This window comes from Sciurus vulgaris, assembly GCF_902686455.1.
Source record: "Sciurus vulgaris genome assembly, chromosome: 1".
Classification (NCBI taxonomy): domain Eukaryota; kingdom Metazoa; phylum Chordata; class Mammalia; order Rodentia; family Sciuridae; genus Sciurus; species Sciurus vulgaris.
Genome location: NC_136461.1, coordinates 26,030,231 through 26,057,017, shown reverse-complemented (window position 1 = coordinate 26,057,017; position 26,787 = coordinate 26,030,231). Strand labels below are relative to the sequence as shown.

Genomic DNA, 26,787 nt, shown 5'->3' with positions numbered 1-26,787 from the left:
CCAGGCACAGTGGTATGCCCCTGTAATCCCAGCTACTTGGGGGACTGAGGCAAGAGAATCTCAAGTTTGAGGCCAGCTGTGGCAATTTAGGGAAGCCCTCAGGAACTTAGCAAGACCCCATCTCAAAATAAAAAAGAAAAAGGGGTGGGGATGTAGCACAATGGTAAAGCACCCCTGGGTTCAATATCCAGTCCTGGGGGCGGGTCGGGGGGGATGTTCTGTGTTTCTAGATTAGAGACCTGACTTAAAGCCCACATTGTACTTGGGTTTAATTCTTGTAGTGTGTTAAGTTTTGCTGCTGTTGCAGAATCTTTGCAAGATGTCACATCATGTCTGATCCAGCAGTTACTAATTACATTGAACTGGGAGATAATAGCCCACTACCCACTTAGGTTTAGAAAACTGGGTACATCATTTCTATCAGAGTAAGAATTATTATGGTATGTTGTGATTCCAGAGCCCACTTTTCCACTCCTGAATTTCTGTGTGTAGGGTGTTAGAACACCAACTCTGCAACTGTCTGCAATGCAAGAAGGAGACTATACCTACCAGCTCACAGTGACTGACACAATAGGACAGCAGGCCACCGCTCAAGTGACTGTTATTGTGCAACCTGGTAAGTTCCATCCCTGGGGTTCAGGCTCTTCTGATGGTTGGTCCCATTGACCTTGATGGGAGGAAGGTTTGGGTTCTGAGGTTGTGAGGGTAGGAGCAGAAAGCACTAACCCATGGAGCCTCAAGAGCAACTTCTTTCATCCATTTCCCTCATGCTTTCTTCATGGCTAGAGATGAAGGGTTCTTCCCAGCCTCAGCTTGTGCCTTTACCTTGGCTAGTTACTATACTTTTATGTGGGCCTCAGAGGTAGAGGTGACACCATCCCAAATCCTACAATGTTTTTAAGGGTCAGGTTAAAACTCACTTCTCAGGAAAGCCCCATCTTATCACTCAAATCTTATAGCTTTAGATTTCAGATTTAGCATGGCTTTATAACGGAGCTGTGTTTCTTTCAGAATTGTTGGTATATTTCAGTCTTATATTCTTGATTGTTAGCTCCCTGACATCTCTCCCACATATCTGACATTTCTGTGGGTTAAGAGGCAGAGTTCCCATGGCTACCAGAACATGTCTCATTGGGTCCTCTTCTTTCCCACCTGGACTGGCTGCTTTTGACCTCCATGTTTCTCTGTCTCTAGAAAACAATAAGCCCCCTCAGGCAGATGCGGGACCAGATAAAGAGCTGACCCTGCCTGTGGATAGCACAACCCTGGATGGCAGCAAGAGCTCAGATGATCAGAAAATTATCTCCTATCTCTGGGAAAAAACACAGTGAGTGTTGACACAGAACCCTGATCTGTGGAAAGGCTCTAGACCTTGGAGGAGCAGTTTTATTTGCTTTTAAGAGTTGACTTATTTTTATTGGCTTATTCAGGAGGGTCACTGAGAAAGAAATGTTTACAATCCCAAACTTCATCTCTTAAGAAAATAATACCACAAATAATTTTTGCAAGGAAAAAAGAATGCTTGCCATCAGTCAGTCCCCAGGTGGTACCGTATGGTCATGGTGCTTTTGCAGGTACAATCCATTTGCTAAATGCAGTTTAATTACACTTGAGAGGCAGACTAGGAGGGGTAATGGAGCAGAAAATACCATTGCTCAAAATTAACTGGGTAAGGCCGGTGGGGGATGGGGCAAGCAACTATCCAGAGAATTGAAAACAGTCTATCAGATGAAGGCATTTCTCTGTTGTTTTCTGGGAAGACACCATATACCCAGTTAATTTAGCTAGAGGCAAAGGCCATAGCCCAAATAATACTAATTAAACTGAAATTACCTAATTCAGCCATTGTTGGTTCTTGCAGTTTGTTTCACCTTCTTTAAACCATAACAAATGGAGCTCAGGTTTTATGCAGGATTCCACAGTAAGTAAAAGAATTAAAAGAGTTAAAAGCATTCTTAATTTTCAAAGACAGCAATCATAGGACAGACTGTTACTTTTTAAAAAAATTTTTTTTTAATTTACACACACACACACACACACACACACACACACACTTATATGTATTAATTCTTTTTTGAACTAGGGATTGGGGATGGGTGGAAAAGGGCTTTAATTTCATCATTGAAACTTATTTCACTTACAGTTGCTGAGTTGAATGCTAGAAATTATTTCTCCCAGCACTTGTTTCTGATTTTGGAGAACCTAATCTCCCTCAGCCTGCCATGTTTTCTCTTTAATTATTTATTGAAGATAGGCCTGATGAACCTTTGAGCTGAATTTTAGTAGCTTTTGTGGCAGAGAATACTTAGCAGAGCTTCATGGAGGAGAATCTTTCAGGAGAGGCTATGCGGGTCAAAGGTAATAAGTTCAAAAAGCAGAATGAACCAAAGCTGACTCTGACGTCTGCAGGTTTCTCTGGTTTGACCTTAATTTGAAGGAAACTTGGGGTATTCAGGACTCCAGCTGTGAGCAGTCGTGTGCCTGGATGTTGGCATGCAGGTCCCTCTGCTGGTGCAGGTTGCTCACTGAGCACGATGTGAGAAGGTGGGATACAGGTGTGCTGGTTCTCTGGCCCTGTCCTGGAGGTGGAGGAAGCTTTGCTGATAGAACTGCTATGAAGAAGATCTTTGTCCTGAGAGGTCCCCTGCAGCCTGGGCCTTTTCCTTTCCTTGATTTTTCCTCAGGAAGGACTTGGGCATGTGGTTAAGAAATGCATTTTGCTTATTTGCTGGCAAGAGATGAACCAACTCCTGAGCCAGAAATACTTTTTAGAAACCTCATTCTTAAATCATTTTGATCATAGACCTGCTCAGAGAACTTCATTCCTTTTATAAACTGGAACAGTTTGAATGCTCTAGAAACTCATAGAAAGGATAAGCCTAGATCTCTTTGAAAGCTGGTGAGTGGAACTTTCTGGCCAGCAGGTAGTCTGTATTTTGGGGCCAAATGACACTTTGTCCAAATGGAATATTTTTAAACATGTCCTGTCAAGGTCTGGGAAATAATTATTCATGTCTCCGCTGAGGCAATAATGGTCCCCTCCTGTTGTGTCAGGGACAGGGGAGAGGCAGATCCAACTCCACCCACAAATATTCTTTTTTCCAGGGGACCTGATGGGGTGCAACTGGAGAATGCTAACAGCAGTGTTGCCACTGTGAGCGGGCTGCAAGTGGGGACCTACGTGTTCACCTTAACTGTCAAAGATGAGAGGAACCTACAAAGCCAGAGCTCTGTGAATGTCATTGTCAAAGAAGGTATCTTCCTGCCTTGAGTTTGTATAGTACCCTCTTTGGGTCAGATGACTGAGAAATCTGCCATGTCTTGTTTGGCTGCAGAAATTGATTAGAGGTGGAGAAGAAATTGGGATGAGGGTAGCTATTATTTGCTTTTTTAAATGCAGTCTTTAATTGAGAGTGACTGTAATATGAATTTTAACTTCCTTCCTTCCCTTCCTCCTTCCCTTTCTGTATCCAATTGAATAGGAAAAGAATTAGGATTCAGCATTTTGATTTTGCTGCTAAAACTTGGGGTTCCATGACTCTCCCACAAACTACAGTGACACCTGCTGTCAGGCCTTATAATGACTGCTATACTGCAGCTTCCTGTGCCTGTCCTTTGAGCCCACAAGCTGAGGCCAACTTGAGGCAGTAGTTGATTGACATGCCCTGATTTGACAGGCATAGTGACCAGGAGGGGCCATCAGCTGATGGTAGAAAAACCCATCTGCTGTGCAAGGATCGTCCAGTATAGTCTGTTATGCTGAATCTGTACTGAGCTACACCCAGCAAACAAAGCTGCTAGTGTGGTCCAGGATCAGAGTGGTCACTGTCCTTTCTCTACAGTAAAGTACCAACAGAGGAATGAAAAAGATATTCAGAGAATAACATTTTAAGGTATTTTAAAGAAGAATTTGTGATGTCAACTGAATGAAACCTACCCCAAGGCTAAATTATTCCTCTTTGAGCCTTTGTTTCCAATTATCATATAACTCCAAGATGGGGAAGTGGCTTCTTCTCAGGAAGGCTGCTATGAGACCACAGGAAGAAAGTACACTTGTGCCCTGCTGTGTGGTGTCAGGAGAACATATCTCTGGGTAGGACTGGAGCTTCTGTAGCTCTGGTGGCTTTAAATCTGCACTGCTGGTTGCTGACACAGACAGGCATTAAGACAGCTCCCTGCTTGAGATGCTCATTTAATTTTCCCATAAGCACCATGAAGCAGCATTCCTTCTTTTCCAAAAAGTCTCATTATTTCAATGATTCATCTTTGGTTAGAAATGAACAAACCACCTGTAGCCAAGATATTGGGGAATGTGGTGATTACCTTGCCCATGAACACAGCAGAGCTGGATGGCTCCAAGTCCTCAGATGACAAGGGAATAATCAGCTACCTCTGGACTCGAGATGAAGGGAGCCCAGCAGCTGGGGTAAGTGTGCCAGGAACTGGGGAGCTGCACAAAGTCTTAAGTAGCAGCTGATGAGGGGGAACCAACACTCCAGTGTCTGTTTTAACAGGCCCCTGGCATCAAACCTGGATTGTTCTCTGAATCCAGAGAGGTTAAGTGAATTATGCTCAGTCGCTCTGCAACTAGTGTGGCACAGAATGTTTTCTGTCCCTTGATCCTAGCAGCTGTGGGCAGCAGTGTTGTTATGGATCAGGAACTGACACAGATTGAAACAGTCCAGCCCAGACAGAACCTAGTTATGGCAGAAGCAGCAACTGACTTCAAGAAAGGAGTGGTATTTTGTTCTGCAACATAGCTGTGTTGTTCAACCCTACAGGAGGTGTTAAATCACTCCGACCATCATCCTGTCCTCTTTCTTTCCAACCTGGTTGAGGGAACCTACACATTTCACCTGAAAGTGACTGATGCAAAGGGTGAGAGTGACACAGACCGGACGACTGTGGAGGTGAAACCTGGTGAGTTCACTTAGTGATAAGACTGAGTGGAACTGCCAGATGGGCTGATGGAGGCCTCTGACTTGAGATGCCTTTCTCTCTAGCATGGACAAAGCCAGATGGCATGCCCAGTTTGAAAAGCAGTCTAGAGTTGGGTGCGATGGTACATGCCTGTAATCCCAGTGGCTCGGGAGGCTGAGGCAGGAGGATTGCAAGTTCAAAGTCAGCCTCAGCAACTCAGTGAGACCCTGTCTCCAAATAAAATATAACAAAGGGCTGAACCCAGTGGTAAAGCATTCCTGGGTTCAATCCCCGGTTCCAAAAAAGAAAAGAAAAATGAAGAACAATCTAGAAATTCCATGCTGCAAAGTCCTTAGGAACTTCTTACTCCAGCAGTATACCTCTTACCTATACATCTGCTCATCTCAGATGGAAAAACCAAAACTCAGACAGGGCAGGGCTTGCTCAGTGTCACACAGCAGTTGTGCCAGAACCAGGCTTTTGTGCCCCAGCCAGCACTTTGTCCGCTATTGTGGCTGAGGAGATAAGGCTCAGATGCATTGGGAACCTGAGCACAGGAGTAGCTCAAATCATGATGTCTCATCAGCACCAGATGCAGAAAACGAAATCATTTGTATAAGTTGAGCCTCAGGCTCTATCTGACAGCTCAGGAAAGGTAATGTGACTGGTGACCTGCATACATTTGAGATTTCCAGAAATGAAATTTTATTCTTACATATAACCATGTTTTTGTTTTACTTTGAGACTAATTTGGTGGAACTGAATGTGGAGGTGGGGCAGAGCTTTGTACGTCCTGGGGTTCTGATGAGCAGGTATTAACTTTAAGCTTAGTCTTACTTAGGTCAAGCTCATGCATAGAGGTTTAGATGGGAAGGGATCTTGGGAAGTCTTCTAGACCTGGGAAGACTTCCCTGGGTCCCTGGGAAGGACAACAGCCAAGACACCATAGAGTTTCTTCTGTGTTCGAAATCAGGTAGAACAGGCAAATGGTGGATACAAGTATTTGTAAATAAGGTATTCTGAACAATTCACTTTAACTTCTAAATGTGGAATAGTCTTTAGGACATGTTCAGAAGTAAAGCATGGTAGTCTTTCAGTTCTGGCCTTGTAAAAAGACAGTGTAGCTGTGTGTTTGCTCTAAGGAAATCCTTCCTTAGCTACCTGGATTTTCTTTGTGTTTCCTGTATTTAAACCTACAGAAATGGATGTACTCACATTACTGATAATATTCAATAAGACTGAGATAGACATTTTTCCTCCTGTTGTCATAGACAAAGTACAGCAAGTCACTGAAAGTCAGATGGGATCAGGAGAGACTGCATGGCTCCTCTCTTGGCCTGGAGAGCTCAGCAGTGCCACTGGGACAGAGGTTTTTAAAACAAAGGCTGCAGTGTCCCCTCCTCCCTTGTCCCTTCACTAAGCCCTTTGCCTCCCTGCTTAACCTTGCCCCCAGCACACATGTGGCAGTTCTCAGGTTGTTATAAAGCTTTCCAAGCCAGCCCCAGATTGTCTTGTGAAGAATTTACTATTATCCATTACCTCTGGAAGAAGGACTAAATGTTGTCACTACTTCCCCTCCTATGACAAAGCAAATGCACAGTGGCAGGTCTGTGTTAACTCTCCTACTTGCAAAGCCATGACCAATCCACATGCTTTCCAGATCCCAGGAAAAACAACCTGGTGGAGATCATCTTGGATGTCAACGTCAGTCAGCTAACTGAGAGGCTGAAGGGGATGTTCATCCGCCAGATTGGGGTCCTCCTGGGGGTGCTGGATTCCGACATCATTGTGCAAAAGATTCAGCCGTACACGGAGCAGAGGTAGCTGGGCAATGAATGGGGGGAGAAAAGGAAAGGTCAGCGGGTAGATGGAGAATGATGGGCTCTCTAACCAGGAACCACTCATGGTGTTAGTCTCATTAATGAGCTTGCCCTTCTGACACAGGTTGCATGCTCTGTACTGCATACCAGCCAGGTGCTAGGGCACAAGGTCTGAGGGTGGGTTCTGTTACTTTTTGCAGACTACAGTCTGGGAAGGGAGGTAACCAAGTAAACATATCACCTCATTATGGGGCAAATTTGACACAGTATGTGCTATCAGGGAACCTCAAAGGCAAGGGTAGTCAATTCTGGAGAATTCCAAGAGAGCCCAAAGATTTTCCAGAAGTAGAACATGCTTTGACCAGTACAGGAGAACTAGAAGGAAGTTCAGAAGAGGGGAGCAGCATGAACTGTGACCCTGAGGTGGAAAGTGCCAGGTTTCTTCTGGAAGAAGTCATTTGGTTCAGAGCTTAGGGAGCCCCAGGATGTGTTCAAAGATAAGGCTGCCTGTGGAGCCTGAGAACACTGCATGCAAGCCAAGTTTAGCTGTGACAGTTTTGGTGGGAGGCCCCAAGTTAGTTTTATGTGTGTGAGGTTTTGTTTGCTTTTAAAGCAAGGACATGACATAATTAGATTTTTCTGTAAAGTAAAATCAGTAGGGTGGAGATTCAGCTAAAATGGGAAGAAACAGAGGCCAATCAGAGATCTTCTGGACTAGCCCAATAAAAAGGTGGTGACCCTGAATTGAGAGATAAAAAGAAGATATCCAGAGGCAAACTAGCAGACCTTGGTGGTCCTTGGGAAATGGAGGTGATCTGTGGGTCGCTTTTGGTTTGAAGGTCTGGATGGATGGTTCAGGCCAACAAATGAGATTAGGGAGGAAGGAGGAACCCGTTTTGACTATTGAATTTAGGTTGTCTTATGGTCTACACGGGGAGATGTTCCCCAGATGGTCCTAAGTATAGGCTGGAACTTGGGGTGAAAGGAAGAGCCAGGAGTCACCAGTGTCTAGGCAGAAGTCAAAGCCATAAGGATGGATGAGTCACATCAGGGTGTGACAAGAGGGCAAGGACAGAATTCTGGAGAACACCAGTATTTAAGGAAGAGGCAGAGGAAGACGAGGCAGCAGAGAAACTAAAAAGAACAGCCAGGGAGGTGGGATGAAGGCCAGGTGGCAGTGATCTGCTGGAAGTTGAGGTACAGTCTGGCATTGGTGGCTGCTGGTACCTTCAGATGCTGTGGGCGGTGGTACAGTGAGAATGCACAACAGCTGGGGTGGGTCAGGCTCCCCTGAACCCCACAAAGCCAGTGACAGCAGAAGGAGGCGTCACGTCTGAGGCAGAGCTTCTAAGTAGGAACCTCTGCAGAAGCTGTTACTGGAAGTCCTATGGGGGACAGGATGAAAATAGGCCTTTTTGAGACAGTAAATCTTTGAGCCTTTCTATCTGTTGAGGGCAGAGCGCTGAGGAAAAGGAGGTGATGGAGATAAACAGTTGAACTGAGGAAAACCTGGGGCTGGTGTGGTAGAGCTGGAGGAGGAGGGAGAATTACAGCCGAGGGAAGTTGGAGCATTGGTGCCAAGTCCCATGTTTTGTCTGTGTGGCAGGGTCAGGGCCATCGGCCTCGAGGAGGGGAGGGTGAAGTAGGAAGCAGGAGACTGGTGAAAGTTGGGAGCAGCTCTGCAGAGGGGTGCCAGCTTTGAGCAATATTAGGGTCTCAGTCAGAGTTCAAGACATGAAGGGAGAACAGTGCTTCCCACTTGTGACTACGCACTAGAATGACCTGGGGCTTTATGACAGTACCATTGCCCAAGCCTTAGCCCTGGAAAGTAGGATTCAGCTGGAGTGGGACCTGGGCACCTAAGGTTTAAAAGCTTCCCAGGGGATCTGATATGCAACCAGGGTCGACTGGACCAGAGACAGTTTGATTAGGACTCACTCATTCACTCCTTCCTTCCTTCCTTCATTCTTTCTCCCCCTTCTCATTCTCCTCTTTCTCCTCCCTCCTCCCACTCATGCTTCTCCCTCCCCTCCCCTCCTCCCTCCTCTCTTCTTCTCTCCTCCTCCTCTCTCCTCCTTCCTCCTCTTTCTTGGTATGCTCAGCAGCCTAGGAGTAGCAACAGGGCAAAGTCCAGGTTGGTGGAAATCGGGTAGGTAGAAGCAGTTGAAAGGTTTTAGCCAGAGTGCTGGTGACAGCATTGTTGGTGGATTTGTTCAGACTTGCCATCACAAGGTACGAGAAAGAGAGAGGCATCTGGATTTCTCTGGGTTCCTGCTTAGACTGGGTTGACTGAGCTGAGAATTCAGCTTGGGGGAGGTGGGGTATTACAGCTCCTGCATACCAGCGTGAGCTGTGTGATGTGCACAGCCACTTCACCTCTCAGAACCTGTGTCACCTGTGAAAATGCTAGTACCTATTTTATAAGATTGATACCGAAGATTAAATAACATGATATTTATATACATCCCTAACGCACTCAATTAATGGTTATTACCATGAGTTTTTTTTTTTTTTTTTGTGGTGCTGGGAATCCAACCCACAGCCTTGAGCTTGCAAGACAAGCACTTTATCGACTGAGCTATCTCCCCAGCCCATGAGTTTATTTTGAGACATGTTGGGTTCCAGGCTTCCGAGAGATCTGGAGTAGATATTCTTACAAGCATTTGCAGGTATAGAGTGGTCACTATTGGTCCTGTGGGGAGAAGAGATAATGATTTGAGAGTTATTAGTATACCCACAGAAACTAAAACTATAAGTACAGAGTAGGTAACTGGGAGAAAATAATGGGACATGGACCATACATCTTTTAAGGTGTGTTTTCTTGATTTTTGGAATTTGCAAGACTTCATTGTTAGTCTTACTGTGTAGCAAGTTTTTTAGTTGATGATGGTTCTTTCCAAACTTTTATGTTGTGCATAGAAAATGATAACTATTTGCACTGACACCTTGGGATAAATATAAAGGTTACTTATACTGGCAGCAACTGGTCCAGCGCCTTTGGGATACCTGGGTCCTCCCAACCAACCTATGCTGAGGGAGTCAGTGTCTTGGGCACACCTTTAAATCTAATGTGACCCACTGATTAGGAAGGTTTGATTTATGGAGTTTGAGAAGCAGACTATCAAAAATTAAGGCAAAGACACAGAGAACAGATTTCATGCTACCCGTATATGAGTTCAGACATGGTCCATCTTGAATAGAAATTGATGATCAGAAAGCAGAGATTTTGGGCGTGGAGTAACGGTTTTGTACCAGCCGCACCATCTTTCTTTTTACTGTTACAGTAACAGTCGTTTTGGCTGTTTGGCCTATTGATAATCTTTGATGCTTTCCAACAGTTTACATTTTATAAAGTACTGAAGTTGGTTTAACCAGTGACCAAGCCACAAACCCAGCAGCACCACGGTCAGCTGTGACAAATATTGCCATAACCAAATCCCCAATCTTCTCTTCCTCCTGTTAGCTGTTTGGAATGGGTCATCCTGTTAGTTGGGGCATTTTTAAAGTATAGGCTTTGGAGTCAGTCATGGCAGGGTGAGGATCTGGCTCTGCCATAATTAACTGTGTGACCTTGGGCAAGTTACTCAACCCCTCTGAGCCCCAGATTGTCCTCTGTGAAATGAAGATGGCACTGATAAGACTTTCTCACTGGCTTTCTGTGACAGAATGCACAGTGTCAGGCACAGCAGAAGGTTCTTGGTAATTAGTAAGTGCTAGCTCCTGCGGCCCTGTGGATCACTCCAGCTCATCATACCGTCACATGTCTCTGCAGCACCAAGATGGTATTTTTTGTGCAGAACGAGCCTCCGCACCAGATCTTCAAAGGCCACGAGGTGGCAGCAATGCTCAAGAGTGAGCTGCGAAAGCAAAAGGCAGACTTCCTGATATTTGGAGCCCTGGAAATCAGTACTGTCAGTGAGTAATCCCGGGACACTGGGAGGAGAGCCTGCCCATCCCACGGCTTTCTGCCCATCCCACGGCTTTCCTCTGCCCTGCTGTGCTCACCTCCTTTCTCTGGGAACGCTTAGTCGTTTTCCTGCACCACCATTATGGCAGGAGTCCCCATTTGCCTAGGGGTCCTTACCCTATACCCTGTGCCAGTGCGCCCTAAGAGTGCTCAGGGAGGCTGCAGCTTGAATGAAAAAATTGCCTCTTTATTTTCACTAACCTCAGGTTAAAATTCATAATCTCCCTCAGTGACACAGATGGGTACTATTAGCAGCACCTGTGACTTCAAGCAACAGAAATCACATTTCTATCACATTACATGACAGAGCATCATTTTTACTCATCACTACTATTTCAGCATTATAATAGTTAGACCCACTACTAAATCTTATTAATGTTTTAATATTATTTCAAAAATTTGTGTTCTTAAATATTTCAAACCACATTCAATATAACTACTCCCTTTGTTATACTCTATGTATTGACTTTTTGAAGTTTTGTTGTTCTCAGAAGTGGGTGTATGGGATGTAAAAGCTGGAGAGTCTCTCATAGAGCAAGGGAAGACCAACCAGAGCTGTCTCTGGTGGCCTTGTTGACCCCTCTGCCTCATGCAGCATGTACCAGCCATGCTGTGAAAGCTCTTGGGTCTGCTCGCCAGGAAATGGCACCACAGGGCACTGAGCAGGGCTTGCTTGAGTGTCCACAGCCCCACATGCTGGATGCTGGTTGTCCCCTTGGCACTGATTGTGAACATTTTCCTTTTCCTGCCACCGATAGCATGTCAACTGAACTGTTCTGAGCATGGCCACTGTGATTCATTCACCAAAAGATGTATCTGTGACCCTTTTTGGATGGAGAATTTCATCAAGGTGCAACTGAGAGATGGAGACAGCAATTGTGGTGAGTCTGTGTGGCCCAAGCTGGTTGCTGTGGCTGGAGTGTGGATCTGCACCAAGGGGACAGGTACTGGTATTTCTCAGGAGATGAGCAGGTGAGGAAGAGAACTCAGTGTGCTTTCTGTTTGCAGGGGGCATTTCCTTTTTTCTTCACACTTGCTCAAGGTTAGTGAAAAATCTGGGCATGGTGTACATGCCTGTAATCCCAGCAACTCAGAAAGGAAAGTTGAGGCAGGAGGATGGCAAGTTTGAGGACAGACTGGGAAACTCAGTGAGATCCTGTCTCAGAATAAAAGATAAAAAGGGCTGGAGATGTAGCTCAGTGGTAGAGTGCCCCTGGGTTCAACCCTCAGTACTGGGGGTTGGGAAGAAAACTCTGGAGCACTCATGGAAGAAGAACGAGGCTTAAATCAGACCGGATGGATGCTGCAGTACCCCACATGGCGTCTCTCCTTCTGGAGCACCTGCGTGCTGTCACCTAGTGGACGCCTGCAGTCCCCTCATGTAGACTTGTGCCTGCACACTACTGCAGGACCTCAGAGCACTCTCAGCAGGGCCTGGGAAGTAGGGACCCTTCAGAAGCTTGCAGGCTTCAGCTCTCCTGGGCTCCAGGGTCTGGTCTTTCCTGGCGAAAGACTACTTCCTGCCCAAGCAGGACAACTCGTCCATGCCTTCCAGCTTCTCTCTTCCCAGCCTCACCATTTTGATTTTCTTGACAGAGTGGAGTGTGTTATACGTTATCATTGCCACCTTTGTTATTGTTGTTGCCTTGGGGATCCTGTCTTGGACTGCAGTCTGTTGTTGTAAGAGGTAAGATGGATTCTCCTTTGAAACTCATTTGGGGGGCTTGTCATTTGGTACTTTCCACACTGAAGGACCACAGTCATGGTTGGAGGGGTTTGGCTCACACAAGGCCTATGCAGAAAGTTCCTCACCCTCAAACTCTGCTGAGGGCAGGCCCACATACCTTTGGTCAGGTAGGGAGACTGTTGCTGTGGAGATCCACAGCCTCAGAACCCTGGGGTGGAGGAGGGTGGAGTGGATCCCACCCAGGTGCACTCCTTGGATGCTCTACCCCCAGCCTTACACTTGAACACAGGAGTTTTCACACAGCTTCCTTCCTAGCTGAGAATCGTATGCGTATCTGATTTCACACAATTGTAGACTTGGGTTTATGATGATGAGTGGTTTAGGTTTCTTCATTTAAGTCTTCCCATGTAGTCTTACAACATTCCATAGTTACATTTATTATAGTTTTTCATTATTAATATGACTTCTGTGTTTCCTGTGTGTTATGATAACATTTTATAGGTAATATCTTCTTTATACCTGTAGCAGCCTTTTCTCATTTTATGAATTAGGAAACATAGGTTCAGAAAATCATGTCACCTGTCTGAGATGCAGTTAGTGAGTGACAGGGCTGGGATTTAACCTGCAATGTTACCTCATATAGAACTTAGAAAATTAAGAGAATTTTAAAAATTCCCACCCGCCTGAGACAACCACCTTGAACCACCTCAGGAACACCAGGGAGTCTGCTGCTGCTTCCTCCCATGCCACGCGCAGGTTTCCTTTTCTGTGGTCCTTGCTGTATGTGGAGTGATGAGACCATAACATGGTCACAGCTCCCTTGCCTTCCCAGGGCTGTGAGGAACATTTTTATTTTATTTATTTTTTATTTTATTTTTTTTTAAGTTTTGATGGACCTTTATCTATTTGTTTGTTTATTTATATTTGGTGCTGAGGATCAAACCCAGTGCCTCACACATGCTAGGCAAGGGCTCTACCACTGAGCCACAACCCCAGCCCCATGTGAGGAAGGTGTTTTGAGGAACAAATCACAGTTGCCACCTTCCGTGGCTGCAGAATGAGGAGAACCACCAGCAAGGGAGGTCCCTGCATACACTGGCCCTTGTCCTGAGCCTCAAGAGAGCATCTTTCCTGAGCAGGGATGGGAATTGTGTGTTTTAGGCAAAAAGGAAAACCCAAGAGGAAAAGCAGGTACAAGATCCTGGATGCCACAGATCAGGAGAGCCTGGAGCTGAAGCCGACCTCCCGAGCAGGTAGGCTGGGAGCTGGATCGTGACCAGTTCATTGGCCCACAGCTTCGTGCTGCAGACGTGGTTCCCGTGCCTGTGGAAAGTACAGGCGGGACGGGCCGACTACTGGGCCCACCTCTCAGTGCTCCTTCCACTCCGCAGAGATGCCAGGCCTCCTGGTTCCCTTGCCTGCTCTCCCTCAGGCTTACCATCTGGATTCAGCTTTTCAAGCTGTCCATGTGGTGAGGTTCAAGGTCCTTGGCCCCTTATGCCTGTTCTTTCTGGACACAGAGCAGATCAGAACAAGTGTCTGCTAGCTTACTTCCTTCTCAGTCACCTCCTTCCACCCTCCTCTCTCCATCATCTGGTGGGCCACAGCTGCCATCTTTGACTTAGGCAGAGATGCTCCCAGCTGCCCTGCTGGCTGTAGGTGTTTCAGACAACTGTCTGCCACGTGCCTCCCACTGAAGGGTTTCCTACGCACCAGCAGCACCAGTGATTGAGTGGTGGCACTGGCGGAGTTAGATGGGTTGTGGGCCTCTCTTCTTTGCTAGGCTTGGTTATGTGGTGAGGACCCCCTCATCATGCATGCCACAGAACAGGTGCCATCTGTTTATGGGAGCTGTGCTATTAAGCTATTGCAAATAGCTGTGCATATAAGCTATTGCAAATCCTCTGCAAGTAGAACCATTTTTATAGAAAATGTTAATTAAACCCCCTCCTGCTTTGGGCTTTGTGTTAAAGGAGGCTGCAGGAAGTAGAGTCCTGACAGGCTCTGGCATCAGAGAATTTCAGCCTGGTTGGGGAGACATATCTGCAGAGAGGAAGCGTTCCTGGGCAGGCAGCCCATCCTGGGCTCTGCTCCATCTGAGCACTGTGGGCGGGGCCTGCCTCAAGCCAGCGCATCAGGAAGCAGAGGACTGAGGAAAGCCACAACACCCACCCTCTGCAGTGCCGAGTTCACCTTTATGGCGTTACTCTCTTTTTCTCCGTCTTGGAATCTTTTCGTGATTCTGTTTCCAGCACAAAAAAGCTACAGCTTTGGTCTAGTGGGGCCTTTGTGAGCTCATGTCAGTTTGTTTTTCTAGGATCTTCCTCTTTCCTGAACAAGTTCTACTATTTTGTGTATCTGTTCAGAAAGCTCTTTATCATCCCCCGTCCCCTCCCCAAGTCATGCTCACAATTACACGAAGTGTGATCATGAAAAGTCTTCATAAAGAGTAATCCATTGGGTGGAAGTGAGCCAGGCAGACACGCTTGGACTGAGCATCACAGGTGGGGCTGGCCTGGCTGGAGGGCAGAGCTTGTTGGAGGAAGGAGACAGAGGTGACATGCTGGGCAGATGAGCTGGGCAGGGGAGCAGAGACCTGGCTGTGGGTTTCTTCTAAATAGAGGAAGCCACTGGTACTTCTAAAGGGGGCACAGATATATTTGTTCTGATGGTGATGAGAAAAGACATCTTGAAAGTGCCATCTTTGGAAAATTAACCTGCTGACCACATAAACCAATTGAAGGGAAGAGGTGACAGGGAGGCTACAAGGAGAGTTTTGCAGTGGTCTGTGGACGAGTGACAGTTTCTTGAACAGTATCGTGTCAGTGGGGCAGCAGAGTCGAGGCCAACTTCTGGGCTGAGAGACAGAGAATAATAGCATGGTTGACAGAGCTGGACGTCTGGTGCAGCAACTGGGTGAGAGGAGATGGATTAAATTGAACTCAGCAGAACACTCAGGACTGGAGGTACAGAGGGCAGCCATCCCCTGCTGGTGAGGATGAGACCCCCACAGCTGGGGCCTGCAGCCCTGACCAGGGAAGGCCAGGGCCCCAAGGTAGACTGTTAGGAAGGGCTGGGACCCTGAAGTCAATGCTTGCTGCTGCTAAGGTCCGAGAGTCAGCATGAATGATGACCCTGGGAGGATACCAGCCACCTCGAGAGCTAGGACAGAATGTGAGTGTGGTCAGCCAGGAAGTAGGGTGGTTAGGAAGTGGAGGCCCTACGCATTCAGAAGTCCTTTTTGGGGCATGGAGGGGTCCTTTTCAAAACTAGATGATGAAAGTTGGAGTAGCAGGACAGAGGGCCAGGGCTTCAGTGGTGGCTCCTATGCACAGAGATGCAGAAGGTATGGTTCTGGCAGAGGTGACATTCCTGTGGAGGAGGGGGCTGTGGCATTAAGGTGCCTCTTGAGGGCAGTGCTGAGCTCAGGAGCCAACATGGTGAGGAGAACATTCACCGGACACCTGGCACCAGAATCTGCCTGTGAGACAGGGTGAGAGGTTCAACAGTGTCCTCCTCTTGTGGGCAGCCTCTGGCCAGGGAAGGAGGGGACCCACCAATGGGTCTGAGCAGCCAGAAGTGCTGGCTTGTGCTCTGGCTCTGTGGATGGGCAGGTTCAACAAAGGTGCAGCCACTGCAGGATGCCACTTGGGTTCAGGGACACATCACACAGGTGTAGAGCTACAGAAGTTCAGCATGAGGAGCTGAGAGTGGGCATGTGGCACAGAGAGGGCAGTGTGTGGTGTCGAGGCTGAATGGAGGCCCGTCGGGTGTGGGCCGTGAAAGCAGGGCAGCTGCATGGAGCCAGGAGATGCCTGCCCTCAGGAGACAGGTCTGTGGTCAGTAGTTCTGGTTTGGGGTCTGGTTTTGTTTTGCTATTCTATTGGTGTTGTTTTTGTTTATGTTTTCAAAAAGTTGTATTAAAATATTATAGATTAAACCATATTAAATTACTGGTATTTAACTTTTTGACCTGCAAAATAGTCTGTGGTTCAACCCAATCTGGTCAGAAAATTGTAGGTATAGCCATGCTGGGTCTCCACAGGTGAATGCACTCAGGTAATTAGCTCTCCAGGTCCCTGTTTTGTGCTTCTGTCCTATCAGTGCCCTTCCCCTGGTTCACACTGGTGTCTTGGAGTAGTTTATATGAAAGGAATCATGTGTTTGGCTCCTTTCACTCACCATTAAATTGATGAAATTAATCTGTCATTCATTCATATTGCTGTCCAATTTCTGTTGTATAAGTGTGTTTATTCACCATTTATAGTCAATGGGCAGTTTCTTTCCATTTTAGCTCAAGGGTGCTGTGAACATTCCTGTCTGTGCCTTTGATGGACACAGGTGTGGATTTCTATTAGGTGTAGACCTAGGAATGGAATTGTTGAGTCTCAGGGGACGTGGATGTTCAGCTTTCATTGGTAGTATGTGTCCCAGCTTGCCATTTTTAGGGCGAAGTCCACTCAGTTCTTTAGGCCAACAGGAGCTAATGGTGGGAGGGCCCTGGGTGAGTCTCTGGCTCTGGAGCCAGGGATGGATGTCCCCAGTGGGTCCCTCTCCTTGTTGTGGGTAGCCCTGGAAGGCAAAGGCTCCCTAAAGGACAGGGAGGCAGGGGTGGGCATAGAAACTCCAGGGGCACAGCAAGGCCTTTCCCTGTCCTCGGCTTTACGCTGGCCACTGTCCCCACCGTACTGGGGAGAAACCTCAGCTGTCAGTGCTCTTCTGCTGCTCTTAGAACCAGGGGAGGGCAACTGTACAGTCACGTCCCAGGGCTGTGACCCTGACGTGGAAAAGGCTGCGCAAGCTCCTTGCCAGATTCTCAGCCACAGCACAGATAAAACTGCACGGAGGCTAAGTTGGCAAGAGGTATGGTCCCCAAGAAGCAGATGCTATCAGGGAACCCAGAGCACTCAGCTATAAATCAGGCTGGCTGGGAAGGGCAGGGTAGCCCAGGCTCTGGAGACACTGTTGCGACGTTTTGGAGAGTAACTGTTAGGTGATAAGGTTTGGGGGGTGGCTGGTTCAAACGCAGCTCATCTGACTGGTCACCTTTTCAATAAAGGAAAGACCTTAGTTCTTGGGGGCAGACAGAGCTAGGCCCGGATCACTGCCATGGTGCGGTGTCCCTGTTGGCAACTCCTACTTCTAGCCTCCCCTTTGCTTTCTCTGGAGTATTTGCACCAGCCAGAGGGCAGCCATTTTGCTGCTGAGCAGGATCCGCCCCAAAACTATTACCAGACCTCATTCTGACTGGCGCAGCAGCAGCCAGCAGGTAAGTAGCACAGGTGGCATATAACATGGCTTGCAGTCTTAGGCATCTTTTCTGACCTAGGTGCTTCTCATGGTCCCTGGTTTGTGTTCTGATGAGATGGTTGCTTGGGACTTTGAGAGTTCCCACTTCTGCCACATGCCTGCTCTCCCACCTCCAGGGCCCACCCAGTGAAGCCAGAGTCAACCCAGAACCATGGAGCCAACATGGACATGGAGTGAGGCTGCATCCTCACGCTGTCAGGGACTCACTGTCCCTACTGAGCTAGGAGATGGCTAGAGGCTCGTTCTCCAGGGTCTGAATTCTCTGGCTTTCCTGCCTCCCACCTCATTCCACCACCCTGTTCAGAAAGGCGTGTGATAACACACTCCAAATCTAGAAGGAAGTAGAATGCCACTGGGGGGCACTAACCAGAGCTCAGGAATACTTGGGGTAAGGACCCAGCAGCAGAGCCCAGGTCTGATCCCCAGGCTGTGCTTTCTGTGACTTCCCTTAGTGGACTGTCCCTTGGCTCCTGTTTGGGCTGGGATGAGGGTACAGGGTGTGGCTTGGGCCTGGGAAGGGCTGTCTCCTGACACTGGGGTTCGTCGTCTTCCTTGCAGGCATCAAACACAAAGGCCCCATGCTGAGCAGCAGCCTGATGCACTCAGAGTCGGAGCTAGACAGCGATGATGCCATTTTCACGTGGCCGGACCGGGAGAAGGGCAAACTCCTGCATGGTCAGAATGGCTCCGTGCCCAACGGGCAGACACCACTGAAGGCTAGAAGTCCACGAGAGGAGATCTTATAGCTACCTGGTCTGTCTCCTCAGAGCAGGGGTTGGTAGTGCCAGGGCCCACGCACGGCCAGGCTGGTTCCCCACCACCCAAGCCTGCGGGCAGCTGATCTCCCAGTACCTGCTGGTCACTCCACCCCAACACCCCACCCCAAACTGCTGGTACTTGAATCACAGACACTGTCCAGGAACCCGTGAATGAAGCTGTGAATGAAAAGGTTTCCTCTTTGAACCTGTCTGGTAGGCCCCCAGATTATCCGCACCTCAGGGCCTCCTTTATTACAAGCCCTTCCTCCCCGCCCAAGGGCAAGTACAACCTGCTTCAGCATCCTCTCCAGCTGCCCTGTGGTAGTGCAGCCTCCTGGCTCCAGGGACCGGATGGAGGGCATGTTCATTGTTCTCTTCTCTGGGGCATAGTGGGCCAAGAGGATGTGGCATCCCTGTCCCACTACTGATACTAAAACACTAGTGCAGAAACAATGCCTGGCCCTTGGCCTGGGAACCTGCTCCCTTCTCTGATCAGCACTATCAGGAGAGGATTGGCTATCCAGGGGTGACAAGGGGGCCCTGGCTTTAGGGGCAGTTGACACAGGCAGCCTCCCCTTCTCTCCCTCTGCTGCTTCCAGGCTCAGGCCACCGCTCTGTCCATAGAGGAGACAGCCACAGACTGGAATGTTGTGTCGTGAGAGTGCATGTGTTTAACTGCCCACTGTGGTCCCCCCATCCCTCCGTCTGTCTTTTTTCTGTGTCCACTGCATGTGTGTGTTGAGTGAACGTGTGCATCTCCTCCTCATAGGGCTCTTGGCTGCTCACAAGGCAACTTTAACTCAGAAAGACTCTCAGCTCCTTCAAACAGAGAGGAATCCCACTGGTTTGTCACTGTTCCTCAGACCTAGTATCTGGGAGTTGAGAAATGGGAGCGTTGGGGGAATGACTTTTAAAAAAAAGACATTTCTACTACTGCACTACTGTGTGTTGTGAGGTGATTAAACATGTATTTAATTGTGTGCCTACATCTCTGACCTGTGTCACAGGGCCAACCATGGCTGCAGCCTGCAAGGTGCTGGCCTCTGGCAGGCAGTCTTGGACCTGCCATCAGCACATATGACCCCTGGTGCTGGGCCCTGTCTGCATTGGTGGTGGTGGTGGGGGTGTGCAGCACTCCTGCCCTTTGGTTAAGGGAGGCGAGTTTTTGTCCTTTCTTCCCATATCTTTTATTAATATTGAAATAATAAATGTCCCTCTATGTCTAAGCTAGGGGACAGAGTGTCCTAAGATTCTCCCTTGGGTTGACCAGGCCCCAAGTAGCACTCTGCTTTGTTCATGGAGTCCTTTGCTGGGCATGTGAAAGAGGGGGAGGGCTGGGCCAAGAAAGGGAGATGAGAGCAAAGGCCATTGTACTTGTGTTTTGCCCAAGGCTCTGTATAAAAGCCAGATGCAGGAAGGCACCACTGTCTCTGGACAGGACCAGAAGCCAAGGCATAGCAAAAAGTGCTTCAGTCTACACATGTGGTGACCGAGCTCAGGCTCAACAGAGCCCCTGCTCACACTGCTCAGGACTTCTTCAGAAACAGTCCTGGTGTTCCAATGCAGTAGATCTGGGATGGAGCATGAGAATTTGCCTAGAAGATGCTGATGCCCCTAGTACAGGGCCCCCCAAGGACCTCTAGGTGAGAAATGCATGGTCAGTGACACACAGCTGCAGCCATCCCATCCTGAATGAAGGTGGAGGGAGTAAGTTCAGAGAGAGCTCTAGCTTGCCAAAGTGTACACTCCAAGTGAGGGGCAGACCTGCTCAGCTGAGAGTGATAGGGCTGAATGGTGGCAGTGCTGCAGTCTTGACAGGGCCACAGCAGGTGGGCTCAGGGCGTGGTGGGCACTAGGGGAGGAGCCTGACCAAACATTCAGCCTACACAGAGCAGAAACTATTAACTATTTGCAGCTTGGGCAACAAAAACAATGGAGCTGGGTGAGGCTGGCTAGGCAGGTGGACATGTAGGAAGGTAAGGACCTGGTGAAGCCAGGGCACTGCAAGCAGCTTCGAAGAATTCAGGAAGTATCTCAGGGTTTGAGGGCCCTGGCTTTCCCCTGGCCTGTCTGTCTGGTAAGCAGCGATAGCTGCACAGATCCTCACACACACTGGGAGAAGATGCCTGCAGTTGGGCCATCAGTCCCCAAGACAGGCTGGTGGAACAGCCCTAACACCTTTGTGGACTTGTGTTGACTGATTTGAGGACCCCTATATATGCTCTGGTCAAACTCGGCCACCGCTGTAACCCTCCCACTCCCTAACCCCCCATCTGGTGGCTGCTGCTGACGGTGGCTACCTAATGTCTAATAGAATTGGGCTGTTGCCATCCACTGTCGTGCCTCCGCCCTGCCCCTAGAACAGGGTGTGCACCTGTGCCCAAGTGCTACCCAAACAGGCACAACTTCCCTGCCGCCTCAGGAGCACCAAGTTGCTCAGGTTTGACACTGGAGGGTACCCATTAGGCTCCCCTGATCACAAGAAATAAAACTGAAGTTACCTCTCATGGGAAGGGAACTTTTATCCAGTTCTGAGTGCTGATACCGAGTACCTCTCCTGGCGACTTACTTCGGTGCCCTACTACAACTTCCTGGCTGTATTTTATCCCCTCCTCTAATAAATCAACACATTTTTGTGCATTGACATTGGTGGTTCTCCCTTATTATGATTCTTATAAGAATAACTTGGGAAACTTTTAAAAAGCACTGAACCCTAGAACCTAAACCCAGAGTTTGATTTTTAAGTATTTAACTATCTTTTATTCCTCAGGTAGGGCTGGGGAGATAGCTCAGTTGGTAAGAGTGCTTGCCCAGCAACATTTAAAAAAAAAAAAAAAAAAAAATTCTCAGGTAATTTGTGCAGGCATACCATACCCTTGTGAAGGGGAAAAATAGCTCTTAGCAGCTCAGCTCCAAAAGACTGGGTTTTGGTAGATGAAGAAGGAAGCCACCAGGCACCAACTCCTGATCAGCCCAGGAAAAGGCCCTTGAGGTTCAGTGTGGCAGAGGTTGCTGTTCACCAAACCCCAGAGCTTGTCATGTCCCCACAACTACTGGACACAAGGTGATATTATTCTGTAGCCCAGAAAACCAGTCTCACTTTAAATGTCCATTTCTGTGATCTTGCTTAAAGAGCCAGGACAAAAACAGCAAAGTGTTTTAATTCAAGCTTCGTGCTATAAATGGCTGCAGCATTTCAGGATTCTCAACTGGAAGTACAGCTACACCAATAAGTTATTTTTGCAGTAGTCACCCACACCCAAACCTTTGAGAACTTGGTGCCCTTAATAAATATTTTAAAAGTTTCCCTCAAATACTGTGGGCATCCCCAAGGAGATGGATGGTTACCATATACTGGAGGGGCAGGCAGGACATGAGTGAGATGTGTGCTATTGCTGGATGGGAAACAATTGGTCAAGTTACTGGTATCAGTGAGACCCTCTCAAGGCAGCTGAAGGCTCTGCTGGGATGGACAGGGGTGGGCTGGTGTATGACACTTAGGGACTGTGCCTCTCTCCTTGGCACTGCTGCTTCCCAAGACCTGAATCAGGTATCTATAAGCAGTGGCGAGGGGATTGGCCAATACTAACTGTAAGGTACCTGGAGGTCAGGACCTTTCCCTTAGGTCACTGGCAGGGACAGTGCAGAGGTAACGGGCTAACATACCCAGATGCCACTTGGGGAATATGACCTCTGTCCCCCCAAACAGCAATTAAACATGGACTATCCAAACCAAGAATTCAAAATAAGGCAATTTAATTAGGGAAATTCTAGCAATGTGAAACAGAACATGAACTAAGTAGAAACACTAAGTGTAAAAACATAGTGAATAGGATAAAGGACAACTGGCTCAAAAACAGTGAGCTGGAGCATACTCTGGTGAAAACATGGGATCACGTGCTGTCCACACATGTATGGTCATATCAGTGTGTATGTATTTGTTGAATGCTTGCCCTACCCACTGAGAAGACAGGCAATTTTAACTCAGTAATGAGCACAAGTCTAAGGCATTCTTAGGAAGAAGTGGTAGTGTCCAAGATGATCACTGAAAGTGGACGGGGGATGGGGGAGCCTGGAACACATTGTTTTGAATTAACAAATGCTAAAGAAGAAGAAGAAAAAAGATGTCAAGTCAGAAAGATACAGCCCATCAGAAGAGGAGGTAGATTTGTTGGCCAAATCTAGGACAAATGGTTTCAAAATAAATAATCAGAGCACCAGATGTTAACGTTAAAAAATTTTTTTGTTTTAGATGGATGCAATATCTTTATTTTTACGTGAGGCTGAAGATTGAACCTATTGTCTCACATGTGCTAGGCAAGCACTATACCACTGAGCCAAAATCCCAGCCCCATCAGATTATAACTTAATGAGTAAAACAGGAATCCATGAATCTATGATGTATGTGTGTATATGTGTATGTATGCATGCATGTAAATTGTGGGTGTAAAACCAGTATTTTTGTTCCTCCAGTACTGGGAACTGAACCCAGGGGTACTCTAATACTGAGCTACATTCCCAGCACTTTTCAAAATTTTGAAACAGGGTCTTGCTAAGCTGCCCAGGCTAGCTGGTACTTGCAATCCTTCCTCAGCCTTCTGAGTCCCTGAGATCACAAGTGTATGCCACTTAACCTGGTTTCAGTATGATTAAAAAAAAAAAAAAAAGAAAAATCCAAATTCTAGAGCAAAAATGATGGTGAAAGCCCCGTACTGGACAAATACTCATCAAGAGATACTGCAAAACAGAACTCTGTGGAGAAAGTGGGGGGTGGGGGAAGGTGGGTGAAAAAAAAGAACAATCAAAAGGTAAAGAGGATGGTTATTACTGTATCTTCAACACATCTGAAAACAAAACAAAATTGCAGGTAAGAAAAGGGAGAATGGACAATTTGGTTTAAAAAAGGAAATGAGAAAATACCTAGAACAGACTGATACTATCATCCTGTCTGAACTTGGGCACAGCTGAAGCATGCTGACAGAAGAATTCAGATGTGAAATCATTTTTGGAAACAGAAGATTAACAACGAAGGAAGCACTCACTCATTCCAAGAATGAACAACAGGGCTGGGGTTGTGGCTCAATGGTAGAGCGCTTGCCTTGCATGCATGGGGCACTGGGTTCGATCCTCAGCACCACATAAATAAATAGAATAATGAATGAACAATATAAGGGGGGACACGAAAAACAGTGAGAAAGCCAGAAAAACATGGTAAGAATGACAAAATCAAATGCTGGTTCTTGCAAGACTTAAAAACTTGAGTAGACCAACAAGCATTATGTAAATGAAAAGGCAAAGACTTTGGGGGGGAGGGCAATAATAAGGTTTAAGGCTTAACTACACTTAAGGAATTTTTATATAAATTGTTTCACCAAGTGAAAAAGAACTAAAACCTGTCCAGATCTTTAACAGTGATTCCAAAACCAAACAAGTATTCAAGAGAAAAAATACTTTACTCATGACTATGGGTGCAAAAGCACAACAAAAATTATTAACTAGCTAAACCTAACTATATATTTTTAAAAAATCAACATGGGTTTATCTAAGGAATTCAAGAAAACTTCAACACTAGAATATTAATCCATGCGCTTTACAACGATAAAGGAGAAAAGTATTATTATAGATGCCCCCTGAAAGCATTTAATAAGTTCATCACTTATTTATAATTAAAAATAAAAACTCATAGCAAACCAGAAATAGGAGGGAATATCCCTAACTTGATAAAGGTTATATATCTGTTAGCGTGTACACATGAAGCGATACATGTAAAATGTCATGATCAATTAAGACTTAATCAAGGAATACAGGCTTAATATTAGAAAAATTCACTAAAAAGTCACTGAATAAAAACTATGATTTTTACAGAGAGAAAAAGTGTTTGATAATGTTCACCTTTTTATGATGAGGGCGTAGGGTGGAGATTGTAGAAAACAATCAAACCTAACTTAATGATATTGAAAACTGCTTTCCAGATGGATATACGAGTCCATGTTTACTCTTGCCCTGTGTAAGGTTTTTTTATTTCCCTACACCACCAGCATTACCCATTTTTCTATTTTAGGACAGTTTTCAGGGTACAAAATGTCAGCTCAAAAAACCCCAGCAAACCCTCCACTATAGAATTTTGAGCATCTCTTCATAAACTGTTAACCTTTTTAGGCTTCTATAAACTATTCATTATCCTTTGTTCATTCAATATTCTTTGACTCAGCAGTTTTTTTTGTATATTCTAAATATAAATCCATTGGTGGCTTTCAACATTGCAAGTATCCAGAGTCTTTATCCTTTATCGAACAAGAATCTTTAATTTTGACATAATGAAATTAACTTTATTTTCCCAATGTGGTTTGTGCTTTGGGGAATTTACTTAAGCTTGTTGATGCACCTAGATCACAACAATATTCTCCCATATTTTATTTATTTATTATTTATTTATTTATTCATTCATTCATTCATTCATGCATGCAGTGCTGGGGATTGAACCCAGGGCCTTGCTTGTGCTTGTGAGGCAAGCGCTCTACCAACTGAGCTATCTCCCCAGCCCGCTAACAATTTTTTATTTTACCTTTCACTTTTAGGTCTTTAATTCATCCCACGCTTTTGTATAGGCTAGTAAGAGAGCTTGTTTTATTTTCCTCCATGTAAGGTGCTAGCTTTCCAACACCATCTACTAGAACTTAGGGGAGTCTTGTCTATTACTGTAAAAAAAAAAAATGCTTTTATACTTTTACCTTTTGTTTCAACTGTGTATAGTTTTAACTACATTACCTAATAAGGTTATTCTTATAGAAGAATGATTGAAATGTTTATAAAGAATGATTGAAATGTTTATAAATTTATTTTCTATTTAATAAGGCTAACAAATTGTTTTAATAGCTTGTTGATTTCCCTCTTTTTTGTATATAAGATGGTCATAAACATCTGAAAATGCCAACTTACAAATAGTTTTATTTCTCACCTTTCAATATTGATAATCTTATTTTTTCTTACAGTTGTGATCAGAACTTCCCATTCCTTAAGCAGTCAGGGGACACTAAGCATAGTGGGCGTATTAGGATACTGGTTTGGCTACTGAGAGACCAAATAATGACTTAAGTAAAATGGAAAGTTTCTTATGTGAAGGCCTGACCAGGAGACAAGTGACTGCCATGAGGTGAATGTGCTTCTGGTACACAGCCCTTTCCCTTATGGAAAAGAATAGTCTGCCACAACCACAGTCACATTCTAGCCTATGGAGGAGGGGAAATGCAGAAGGACTACATGCATCTTCTTTTAAAGATGTGGCCTGGTAGTAGTCAATTCTCTTCTGCTTCCATCCCACTGGTCAAAACTTAGTCCCACAGTCAATGTTAGCTGCAAGGCAGCTCGGAGAGGGGTTGTCTATGAGGTGAAGTAGGGAAATGGATAGATACAGCTGTCTTATTCCTAAAGGGATGATGTATAACTGTTACCAACGAAAAGGAGTTTCACAGATGAGGTGAAACTCCAGTGAAAAAATAACTGAAATGTTCCTTCTGTATCTATTGCCATACCATAAATTTCTTCCCTTTTGCAATATAATAAAGTATATCGATGGATTTTTGTGATGCCAATCAATACTGATGAGCATATATAAACATATAAGTACTTATGATTTTATTTCAGTAATTATACTTAATATTTGATTAAAATAAATATAACTGATGATGTAGAGTATTATATTTGCAGAATCCACAGTACTTGAACTTAGTGAAAATTCAGACTGCAATATGGGAACTTACATTTTTTTTGAAGTCTTAGTATATGTCAGGCAATTTGTATGTTTAAAAAAAAAAAAAAAAGACCTGACATTTAAAAAGCCTACCATGAGCCAGTCAAAACTAAGGGAGTTGTTGTCTGACCTATAAATGAGAAAACTGAGACACAATTTACCTATTGTTGTATACAACCAGCAAGTGGAAAAACTAGGTTGCAAAGCCTATTTTTGTTCCACTATGTAACAACGCCTCTGAATTAAAATTTTCTTCAATGATGGTAACACGTGTGATGGTAAGACATGACCAATATAGAGGAATGGAGGTAGTATTGCTCAATGCTTTTCTAAAATTTCAACTCAGCACTGTAAGGGATCCTTTTATTCACATGGAAAAGTGATATCTGAATTTAATTGAAAACTGTGATTCCTTTACAAAAATTCATTTACTTTAGCCTTTTTTTGGGGGGAAAACTCTTTTACAAAACGAATGTCACAAGGCAGATAGAAATGGTATACATGCAATCTGGAGGAACAACTGCAGAACACCAAGACTAAGGAGAATGCCATTAGTCTTACATTCCCATGTTAAG

General features: G+C 45.9%; 1 protein-coding gene across 3 annotated transcripts in view; it reads left to right on the top strand.

The window, feature by feature from the left end:
- The window catches only part of KIAA0319L (KIAA0319 like), a 121,589-nt gene extending 102,147 nt beyond the window's left edge, over positions 1–19,442 (top strand). For all 3 annotated transcript variants that reach the window (XM_079130059.1, XM_079130060.1, XM_079130061.1), the window contains exons 11-21: positions 493–616; positions 1,195–1,327; positions 3,106–3,254; positions 4,275–4,426; positions 4,782–4,920; positions 6,581–6,740; positions 10,513–10,655; positions 11,466–11,588; positions 12,304–12,394; positions 13,556–13,647; positions 18,263–19,442. In XM_079130059.1, the coding sequence (XP_078986185.1) occupies positions 493–616; positions 1,195–1,327; positions 3,106–3,254; positions 4,275–4,426; positions 4,782–4,920; positions 6,581–6,740; positions 10,513–10,655; positions 11,466–11,588; positions 12,304–12,394; positions 13,556–13,647; positions 18,263–18,450 (1,494 nt within the window). In that variant the 3' untranslated portion in view covers positions 18,451–19,442. The remainder of the gene's footprint in view (positions 1–492; positions 617–1,194; positions 1,328–3,105; positions 3,255–4,274; positions 4,427–4,781; positions 4,921–6,580; positions 6,741–10,512; positions 10,656–11,465; positions 11,589–12,303; positions 12,395–13,555; positions 13,648–18,262) is intronic.
- Positions 19,443–26,787: the final 7,345 nt, after the last annotated feature.